Source organism: Ictidomys tridecemlineatus, unplaced genomic scaffold (assembly GCF_052094955.1).
Source record: "Ictidomys tridecemlineatus isolate mIctTri1 unplaced genomic scaffold, mIctTri1.hap1 Scaffold_73, whole genome shotgun sequence".
Lineage (NCBI taxonomy): Eukaryota > Metazoa > Chordata > Mammalia > Rodentia > Sciuridae > Ictidomys > Ictidomys tridecemlineatus.
This window is the reverse complement of record NW_027525269.1, coordinates 182,088-193,256: the sequence shown is the minus strand read 5'-3', so window position 1 is coordinate 193,256 and position 11,169 is coordinate 182,088. Positions and strand designations below refer to the sequence as shown.

At 45.3% G+C, this 11,169-nt stretch overlaps 1 protein-coding gene across 1 annotated transcript; it reads right to left on the bottom strand.

Moving 5' to 3' along the window:
* Nucleotides 1-2,930: 2,930 nt before the first annotated feature.
* LOC144374521 (cerebellin-4-like) lies at nucleotides 2,931-8,136 on the bottom strand. The gene is made up of 3 exons (XM_078037304.1): nucleotides 7,817-8,136; nucleotides 4,723-4,839; nucleotides 2,931-3,160 (listed from the first exon to the last, which is right to left on the bottom strand). The coding sequence occupies exons 1-3, from the start codon at nucleotides 8,105-8,107 to the stop codon at nucleotides 2,963-2,965; spliced, it is 606 nt and encodes a 201-aa protein (XP_077893430.1). The 5' UTR covers nucleotides 8,108-8,136; the 3' UTR covers nucleotides 2,931-2,962.
* Nucleotides 8,137-11,169: the final 3,033 nt, after the last annotated feature.

Genomic DNA, 11,169 nt, shown 5'->3' with positions numbered 1-11,169 from the left:
CGTCTAGGAAGGGAAGGCACTGGCATTGATGAATGCAGACAGGGCCAATGTAAATACTCTGCTCAATTAGCATTTTTGTGAACCTAGCGATTTCTGAAAACAGTTTTCAGGTCATAGAATACGCAGTGAGCGTCTGCCTTCCTGCAAGAAATAACTCAGACGTCTCCACTCCTGCTCCTCAGCCTATCCTGCTCCATCTCAGCCTCCTCCCTTCCTCATGCCACTCGGAAGATCTTCCTGAGGGCTGACTTGCTGCAGTCCTAAGTTAGGGCTTCCAATTTTAGTCATGGTGGTAGGCCCTTGATGGCACTCCTACTGTGTTCCGGGCACTTCACGGGTCTCATTTAATCCTCACAACCATTTCTTATTTACACATAAAATAACTTAAAGCTCAGACACATGGAAACACCTGTCACAGGCAAATGAAGTCTGCAGGAATTCAGATAGTGTTGGTCCAAAATCCACACCCTTCCTTTGACATCCTCCAGCCAGCATCTCCCATCAGCCTTACTTTTCTGGCCGGTGGGTTTGGGGGGTCTCCCCTTCCTAGAAGCTGGCTTCAGACAGCACCTTGCTCAGACCTCATCTCTCCACTCGGAACCCACGATTGCAGGCACCTCCAGCGTGGTGCAGATGGGGCCCCGGTGCCTTTACAAATGGACTTTCTCTTGAAGGTTCAAATGGATGTTGTCTTCCAAAATATGTACAATAGAAGTAGGAGTTAAAGCTGAGCCCTTTGCCAAAGTTCTTCTATGTTCATAAGTACTAAGAGAAATAAGAACAAGACCAAAAGATGCCCGGGGGCTCGTCTATGAAAGGCATTGCCACGTTGCTCTCCTTGGTCATCGTCTCTCTAGGTCCCTTCATAGGTACCCCTAGGTGCTTCCTATACTCCTGAATCATTTAGTCAATACAATGGCCACTACCAAACACCCTCCAGCACAGCCAGCCCTGTTGTGAAGTACAGGCACAAACTGAGTAGAGAGACCCACGTCAGAGCAGGTGCATGGCCAGAGGATGCCACTCCCACTTAGGGGAAAGCCCCCTCTCCTGCCTCTCTGCGTGTCACTGGGCGTTTTCATATTAAAAATCAAAATTGTTGACTGTCAGCTCTCTGAGGATACCCGGGATGGAGGCCCCATCGCCACTCTCCAGACAATTTCCTGAGGAGGGGGGAGCAGCTTCCTGGAGACAAACGGCTACTTTGACTTGGAGATAAGTCACAATCACACCAGGTGTGCCTCCTCGTGTCTCTTTGGACCAGTCCTCACTGTCACCGGCTACAGAACTCTCCCTCCCCCTTTGCTTTCATTGACTACAAACCTGGAAACTGAGCCAAGTCTCCACAGGAGACCTGTGTGGCCACAGTTCCACCTCAAAGGAGTCTCTGGTTGAGAGCAGGGCAGAATTGTTCCCCAAAGTCTTCACCTTGAAGACCCTGGTCCTCATCCTCGCCACTGTTCTTCACACGGTGAGTGACCCTGCAATATTCTAGGGCGTCTTTCCCACCTAACTTCCTAACAGTAAGTCCTTCTGAAAGAAGAGTTTACTGAGTTCATTGATTCTCTTGGCAAGCTTGCAACACTTGGCTTTGAACAGATTAAACCCAGTAAAGATTTCCAATACCAAATTGGAGGACATTACCTGAAAATTCTGTTTTCTTAAACTCCAGGAAAAAAGAATCAAGAGGAAAGAAGGAAGGAAAGAAGGAAAAAAGGGAGGGAGTGAAAAAGGGAGGGAAGGAAATGAATCATATAGAAGTGCATATTTTCAAATCTGAAAGGACAAAACAATTCAACTAACATATATTAACCTTTATTCTATAACAGACATAAATAATTTTATGAATTCATATGGCCTATCCAAAAGACAAAATAAAATATTGCACTAAATTTAGATATGGGATATTTGGATTTACAATCAGCTAAACAGATAAATATATACAATTTAAGGAGTTAAGGCAAAACCAGATGATACTTCAAACATGACAGAAGGTTTGAAAAATAGGTGTGATTAAAAACAAGGGCATCCCATCTCCAGTTAATAAAGCCATCATGTCTAAGGAAAAAAAGCCCTTTAAGGAAAAAAATCCCTTAGGTTTTTAATAAAGTAGTTATTATCAATCATGTTAATTAAAGTTGAGCAATAAAGAATAAGATTTCCCACAGAGGAGAGCTGTTTTACCAAGGTTTGGGGACCGAGCACTTAGAATTTGGGTAAGCAACTTTTTCTTTGTCAGATTTATGATCTATTTTTCCTATTAGAAAATATAATTTGGAAAATATGACTCTTTCACATATATAACTAAAATACAATTATGAAGCATTCTTTTCTCTTTCTTTTCTTTTTTCTTTTCTCTCTTTTCTCATTGAAGGAAACCATACAGGTGATCTCATAGCCAAGGTAAGTTTCCAGGCAAGCCATCTATTACCTTCTTTGTGGAAAAAACACAAAACCAGTCACTAAAACCCATTCCCAGTTTCTTTAAGAAAACAGAACAGACGAATTCCAAAGAAATTTAAAAAAAAAGCATAATCAATATATCCACACAGAGTACAGTTCTTTGGCAGCATCACATGAACCATTGACTGAAGCCAGAACTTTTAGAGTGTTCTAATTCCTAGACCCGGTTGCCAGTCTTTAAAAATAAATAAATAAAAATTCTCATCTGCAACAAATTCAGTAATTCCAGGAAATATTTAAATTCAGAACAAACCTTGAGACAGCTTTTGACTGTTACAGGTGAACATAGATAAGCATGATCTGCTTTGAGTCCCAATCCAAATATATTCAAACGTATACACACATGAAAATAATCTGAAATTTTGTGTTGGTTCGGACAGGTCTAGAATCCTTAAAGAGAAACTATATTCACCTGGACATGAATCCAGGGATGAAAAATGATCTTCCAATAACTCAGGAGTGGGCTGCCCCTCACCTGGATAAACGGAGAAGTCAGATTCTATAGGGGGAACACCAGGAAGCCGGAGAACGTAGAATACTGCCAGCCTCCAACCAAGTTACCTTTCTCCAGTTTTAGGTAAACCTTGTCCTCTTTGTCCAGGTAGAGTAGGACTCCATTTGTGGCAGCTTCGCGAGTCACATCTTTGTCCCCAGCAAATGCAGATATTACTGGTTTTCCATTTAACATCAAGTTCACCTACAAGGAAAAACAAAATCAATACGGAGCTCTCTTTAAAGTTAAGAGGGGATGAGATGACCCACTGTGAAATATCCAGGAAACATATCCCCCCTCTTTCAAATTAGTCGACTGTGGGGTCAGATTATGTATCTACTGAATTGATTTTTTTTATTTCTCCCACAGAAATTTCCTTACATTCACACACACACACACACACACACACACACACACACACACACACACACAATACCACCCAGAGAGCAACCTTGTGGAAGTCCTGTGAACATGGGCTTCTCAGCATGCCCACTAAGGTTACTCCTGTCCTTATCCTCCACAGACCCTCTGGGATGAAGAGGGCGGGGCTTGGAGCCCTCCAGTGCTCTTGGACCTGATAGACCAGATGCAGCCAGAGTCTACTAATTCCTTTGCAGGTTTCCACCAACTACAACCTACACAGCTCTGAAAATCATTTGAAATAACAGAGTGCGTGCACATGAGTGTGCCTGTGAGTGTTTTCTTCTTCTTTTTTCCCTCATAAGAAAAGTGGGCTAAAAATAATCACCACTGCCACTAAAAAAAAGCTTAATGATGGATAATTAGCAAAAGAATGGATTCAGACTTGTATTAACTTTTTTCCCCCATACTGTGATTTTGATTGTGTGTCAAACATTACATAGATTTCTAAATATTGGAGCTTGGAAAAAGTTTTCCCATGAAAGTAAATTTGCTTACTAGAGAGTCACTCCTTTTTAGTTTAGAAGTAATATGAAGTGAATTAAATCCAAGACTGACCAAGTTAGCCATTCTCTAGGCAGGATAAGTAGATGGAGTGTAATCTACCATTCCCATGGTCATAATAGATTAAATAACTATCAAGCATAAGATAAAATGTTACCCTAGAATTCCATTAAAATGTGTTCTTGTTATTTGTCATTAGCATATTTCAATATCACAGGAAAATAGCTCCATTGCTGTTTTTGAGTGGGAGGGCAAGCCCATTATCTAGAACAACACAGGCCTACTTCCAATCATGTACCCGCAACTGATAAGAATTCACTACCACCAAAGTAAGAGGGTAAACTAAAGCGTAAATGCAACATTTCATTTAAAAAGAATACCTAATTGCTGTCTTCCACAAGTTTATGTGGATAGTTAACTATATCTCATAATTTTTTAAACGAGAACAAATTTGTTTTATTTACTTAAAATGAACTTGCAAAGCTCTGCTGGTTTTATAAGTTTTTTCATTACAAGTTCAAATAATTTTTACATGCACCAAACGAAATCAAGATCTTAAAGAGATTTGTGTCACTAAATTTTTACCAAACCATATTTTTTAAATGTTTGGATATCAGTTACGTAATAGCTTTGCTTTTCTACGTGCTTTTTGTTACATGCCTCAATAGGCATTGTATATAAAGAAGAAAATTGGAAATGAAGTGTTTTAAAAAACAAACTATAAATATGGCTGATTATTTTAATGATGAAAACACATCTTTGAATAAATACTTAAAAACATAACCCACTAGAGATAAACACAATTTTTTAGGGAGACAGAGAGAATGAGTCAGAACACATACCTGGATTGTTTGGCTCTGGTAGACTTTAATTACTTGAAAACTGAAACTGAAAATTCCTTTCCTTGGCGCTACAAAGACAGACTCCAATGTGAAAAAATTACCCACATTAACTAGGATCTATAAACAAAAATAATAAATAACAGTAAATTATTATAATACTTTTTTCTATAAGGAAAATATATTTCCTTCCTCCCTTCCTGCCTTTTATCTTTCCTTCCTTCCCTCCCTCCTCTTTCCTCAAAAACTAACTTCAGTAACCACAGAGCATAAAACATCTTTCCTCTTAAGAGACTTGGACCACACACTTGTGTATTGGAAGGCTCCTCTTTCTTTTAAACAGTACAGAAAAAAAAAATAAAGTAAATGTTTTGTATTTGTGCCTCAATTTCTAGCAGGGTTCAATGGTTCTGGAAACATCTGAGAAACATATGAGGGCTTAAAGTATTAATTTTGCTCTGAGAATCAGATAAAGGGCATCTGCTATGGAGATACATTCCCACCATCCACAAGTCTTTGCAATATCCAGAAATGAGGTTTCCAAGCCAGCCAATCGACATCTGTGGTCTCTCCGCAGTCATCCCTGGACATCTCACACAGAGCCATGGGTACCCCTCCTCTGTGTGACATAATCCTTGACACTGAACGGTTGGTGCATAAAGTAATATGAATGCCTGGCCCTTCCCTGAGCCTCTACCGGAGCTCTCCTAAGATCCATGGCCATTTTATTTTTTCATGTGCCATCTAAACCTGAATTGTAATATTTTGGCAATGAGTCAGCCCTTCTCGGGTGCCAAAGAATAGAGAGTGAATGAGGCACAGTGGGATAGGTGGCCTTTCTGTGTTCCTCTCAGTGTCACACCTTATCCTCCTATCAATCATCTGCTCTTTATTTAATGTCCCCCCAAAAAAATGAAAAATGAAAAGTGGAACAAGGCTCTGTTTTGAAGAGGGCAGCAGTGGGCTTTGTAGCCCAGGATGTTCAGCATGGTTCTTCTGGTTAGAGCATTAACTCTGAATTTCCATAAGTGACCTCATAAGCTAGGTTTGCAATGCCACATAGGTCAGTCGCTTCCTACGAGAAGGGGGGCAGTAAAATAACAAGGGCTTCTTCACATCTCTCCAAGACATAATCTGTAAGTGGCATTCAAAAAAAATCAGAAATCCCTATAAAGATACATTCTCTAAGTATCAGTGGCAATATGCTACAATGTCTTTTAAAGGCTGCTTTCTTGTCAAAATTAATACATTTTCATGCCTCTTGCATAATTTCCTAAAAATGCACTACTGGCTCTGAGCAACAGTGCCATGACAGTCAGGCAGGTGTACCAGGTTCAACGCCTGCCTTAACATACATGTAGGTGTGTGATTTTATTGAGATTCCACCCTCTTCCCAGTAAGCATCAAATTTCTTTTCTCTGACCTGATGATGGATGATCTTTCAACAAGTCACCTGCTGTGCAATAATCCCCAACAGAGGCTGCACAAAGAATTTTTTTTCAAGCACATTTAAAATAATTTCAGGTGCTTAGGAGGAACTTCCTGGCTCAGATATAAGTAGTATAATTCATTAGCAATAATGGAAATAGCAGATTAGTGTTGACTACATGTAAAGCAGGGTGTTGACTCTACATGGTAATTGGACTATCCAGGCACATCAAATTTATAACTAAATGAGTCTTGTTGTCTCCAAGATGTGTGGCTCCCTGCACAGAAGAGCAAACCCTTCTCCTCTTCTAATTGACAGGAAGGTAATTGAAAAGCACACTCCATTCAGAGGGTAGCAGGATGCTCACAGTATTCCAACATTTAATTAATGCATCAAAATTCAAACCAGCAATGGTGCTCCACTTTATTTCCATCACACTGGAAAATACAGCACCAAAACGCCCAAAGGGCTACTTAATTAGTTACAAATTATGGCTATTCCATAGTAATTCCCCAGAGAGACATACTCTGTCTTTGACCAGATGGAGAAGGCATCACTTAGGAAAATTGAGTAGGGACCACAAATGTCACCTCATCCTTTCCTGGCACATCCTACAGCACTGTTTAACCTGTGCTCCAGCACACAGTGCTTTGCATACGACTGAAGTGTGACTTTGGAATTTTAAGAGAGTCTGGGTACCCTTCGGGTTAAAATGAAAACTCTGGAGTCAGTTTTCTTCCTTAGGACGCTTTGCTCCAGCTAAGCTGATATCCTGGGGTTTCTCATCACTGCCAAACCGCAGAGCACCAAGCGGCAAAACAAAACAGAAGACCCAGCGTTCAGGAGTCTCGCCTCCATCCCCTGCCTTGCACCTCACTGTCTGTCTTTGCCCAGTGATTTGCAGTTCGCTGAAAGGACTGAAGCCCAGGAAGCGGGAACCATCTCCCCAGCGCTTCCCTGGGGGATCCTTGTGGATTCCCCATTCCTTTTCCTCCTTCCTGAGCAACTTTTCTCTGGTCCGCAGGAAGGGCGTGTAGCCTACTCTAAGCAGCCACAGCTGCGCCCAGATCGTGAAAGAGGACCTCAGCCTCTCAACTGAGAAGTGAGATCTGAACCCCCAATCCCCACCCCAGCCATCCTCTGCGGCCACCTGCCAGATCTCTACTCAGGGTGTGGAGACCCGGATCTCTCTTGGGGGAGAAGCTTCTCCACCTGGAGAAACAAGTCAAACATTTATCCGAAGTCCGCGAGGGCATCACAGAACAGCTTGTGCCACACAAGCAGCGGAGTCAGCCAGAGCCAAGGGGCGAAGCTCTGCCCAGGAGATCCCCGTTTCCAGGGACCAGATTCCCCAGGATCCCCCTGACCTGTTGCTGTTAAACTTGTCCTGTGCTCTAGGGGCCGGCCTCTGCGCTCCCAAGCCTCTCCCCCACCGTGCTGCAGCCTCAGTTAGAGACCAAGAAGGAATGAGGGCCAGGGGTGGGCCAGGGGTGTCACATCAGAAGTTTCAGGCTCCGACATATTTGGGAAGGCGGGTGTCTAAATGAATCCGCACATCCCAATCAAAGGAGCTTAGCCCCACCAGGCAGCCCCTATCTGAGATTCCTTGAGATTACCCACTCAACCGCCCACCCGACTCCGGGTGCCCCGAATCCCTTGGGGTCTAACCTGATCGAAGTAAATGATGCACGTTTTGTTGCTCATCTCTGATGGCTCGTGGTTGGTGCTCCGCATGGCTGAAAAGGCCACCTTGGATTTGGCCGCCCGGACAGATATCCCCAGAGGGGAAGAAGAGGAGCCCTTGGAGTCCATGGCTGGGTTCGAGTCGCACACTACCAGACACTTGCCCTCCAGGACGATGGGCTCGGTGTCGTTCTGCGCCCAGACGGGCAGCCCTGGCAGCGTGAGGGCCAGCAGAACGGCCGGCACCACGGACAGCCCCTGGCGCACGGAGCCCATGGCAGCGGCAGCCAGCTGGGGCTTCTGCTTGCCGGCGTCGCCTCCAACCCTGGGATCCTGGAGCTCCGAAAGATGCCAGTGGCTAGATGGACAGCGCTGCAGGAACGAAGGCGGCGGCGCGCACACTTCCACCAATTCTGTGGGCTGAAGTCAAAGTCTCCCCTCGAGCTCTCTCGCTGGCTCTGTTGTTACCTTTGTCCTTTAAGGAGCTCATGCAGAATCCCTATCTACCCTCCTCAGCCCAAGAATCAGCCCTGCCTGGGGCCCCTGCACCCACCCTTATTCTTCTTCCACATCTAAAAGTCTCCAAGCTCTCACAATCACACCTCAATAGAAAAATAAATAAATAAATTTTAGCTCCAACCCAAGCACCCCCAGATGAACCCCGGAGCAGGAAAGACCGTGAGGACTCAGAGAAGCCGCAAGAGCGGTGGGGGCCAAGCGGTGCAGTGTAGGTCCTGTGTGAGTCTAGCTTGCGCAGGGGCGAATTACAGAGGCTGGAGGTGTTTCCTGGGCTGAGAAGAACGTGAGCCTGTGTTCGCAGCCAGGATGCTGGCCATTCTCGCTTTCCTTTGGTCAAAAATTCCCCGAAGCCTGGAGTCACTCCGACATAGGTAGGCAGCGGCGAGACCGCACTGAAAGCACAATTTCCTGGGATCAGTTCCAAGGTGCAGGGCAGCTGGGCTGGCGGGGTCTCTCTTCCCCAGTCCCTGTGCACAACTTTCTCTCCTCACGCATCCGGGAGAGGGCGAAGTGGGCACCCACGAGCTATTTATAGGAGCACAGCGTCCAGCTGGGGTTGGCTTAAAGCTCGACCCGCCGGCTCCGGGGTAAAGGAGCAGAAGGCGTCCGGTGACCCCAGCGACCCCAGCTAAGCAGCTCCTGCCTGACGTTTAACGTACCCGGTAGCAAGCGGGACTCACAACACTGCTGGTTGACAAGGTCTGAGGCCACCTACCCCCCAAGATCGCGCGGCGCTGAATGTGTGTGCCCAGAGAGAGGCGCCCACAGCCCCGCGCTTCCCCAGCTCGGCGCCAGGTCGCCCTCCCCAGCGTGGCACTGCGTCTCTAAGCACCCTCCGAACCGAGCGCGGCGCCGCCAGCAGGGTTGCGGAGATAGATGGGCTGCGCCGCGGATTCACGGGCCCGCTGCCTGGAACACAGGGACCCACCCGTGCCCTCACCGTGCCTAGCCGGAATTCCGTCCTGTAGAGCCCTCGGGCCTGGTGAACTTAGGGAAGCCTGGGGACAGACCGCGGCCCTTGGGGGCGGCTAGGAGGAGGTGCCAGATTCCTTCCTTCTGCTCAGGGAAGATGCGCCTCTGAAGCCGCAGGGGCGCGCGCCTTTCCACTTGCACCGCTAATTCAGCCCTAGCAAGGCCAGAAAAAGTGAAAGGGAGGCAACTCAGCCAGAATAAGTCTTCAGAAACTGTACCTCTTTTAAAAAATCGAAGAAAATAAACACAGCAACTTTCTCCGGTCTTGATGTGCCTCCCTTCTCCCTATGCCACCCCACTGCCATCTTGGCCTCTGATTGGCAAGCGTTATCTTCCTCTTCCGCAGCCACCAAGAAGAAGTAGAAGCTTGTCTCTGTGATGGACAATGTGAACTTGACCAAGTCACTGTCTTTGAGAGGGTGTAACTGCACTAAGAGTCTCTTCCACTTTCCAGGTCTATGAGCTTTGGGGACATGGCTCTCGGTACCAAATTCCCTGACTTCCATATGCCAGAGGGAAGGCACCAAGTCAAAACAGCATCCTCATCCACAACATCAGCCAGGTGGAGCTTCTTGAAATGTATTGACCACTTATCAGTTGAAGAGATATGTGTTGAGTCATTGTCCCTGGGGTGGATCACTCTCCACTAAGTTCCTAGTAAACATTCTCCTTATCATGGCATTCAGGCCCATCCAAACAGAAGCCAGATCTGGATCTCCAGTCTTCTACCCTATTAAGGTCCTTTCTGAGGCCAGGTTTGGGTCATAAGCACTATGCCACCATTCCACTTGTTAAAATTGAAGATACTCCTGCAAGCTGGTCATCCCCTGGTTCCCATCTCCCTAGAATCTTGCAACTATTGATTTGATGCCTGGCACCACAGGGCCTCCAGATTCTGTTCCAGTGGGACAGTGTCAGTTTTGAGTGGCAGTTACCATGCTATTTGTTACAATGCTAAATGTCACCAATCTAAGTTGGAACCAAACAGGTAAACTGGTTGGTGCCTTTTGAAGATGGCCATCATCTGCCCATCACTGATGCCCACCCTAGACTTTCACAGCTTCCCACCTGACTCCTCTCTGCACTTTGAAACTCCCTTTCAGCTTTCACCACAGGCTTCCTGGATGACATCTGAAATTGTCTTTTCATTTGATGCTGTCTTGAGAGCAGGTGCTGAATCAAATTTGGTTCCTCTTTTTCCTCCTGTAGGGGCAAGCACTCTGCCTTCCCTATTCAAGACAGATATTTAGTTACTAAGCCAAGCCTTGGGCTGTTTGATGTCCAGCTGGGAGGAGTTTAAGAAAACGCTCTGTTGACTATAGGATTGTTAAATATGCAATAAGCTGTCTTTTCCATCAACCACAATATATTCTCTCTGCATCCTTTTCTCCTCTAGGCATTTCCTTTCTCCAAGAACTCAGATTTTTTTATAAATTTCTTCTTTTCTCCTCTTTCCCTTACTGAAAGTTTTCATTTGTAGCCCCTAAAGCTAACCGTGATCATATTAAGGCCTCAATAATTGAGAAAGGAATGACTGAATACCTTCAAATGAAATGTAATTTATTTGTCATTCATCTTGTTGAATAAGCTACTTTAAGTGAATCTCAGTAAGATTTAAATTCAAACCCTCCTGGCCATTTGGGAAGAAAGTCTTCTTTCCTCTACTGGAGGGTGTTCTGCTATTCAAGGTGATCTCAAGATGAGGAACATGGTATCATCTGTGGTCTTCCGCTAGGAGAAGCTCTCTGATACTGTGAATAATGGAGTCCTGTTTCTTTCTCCTTTCAGTTGACTGAACAGGGACAGCCTCTGGGTTCCAGGGCTGCTGATTCATTTGTACCAGACTC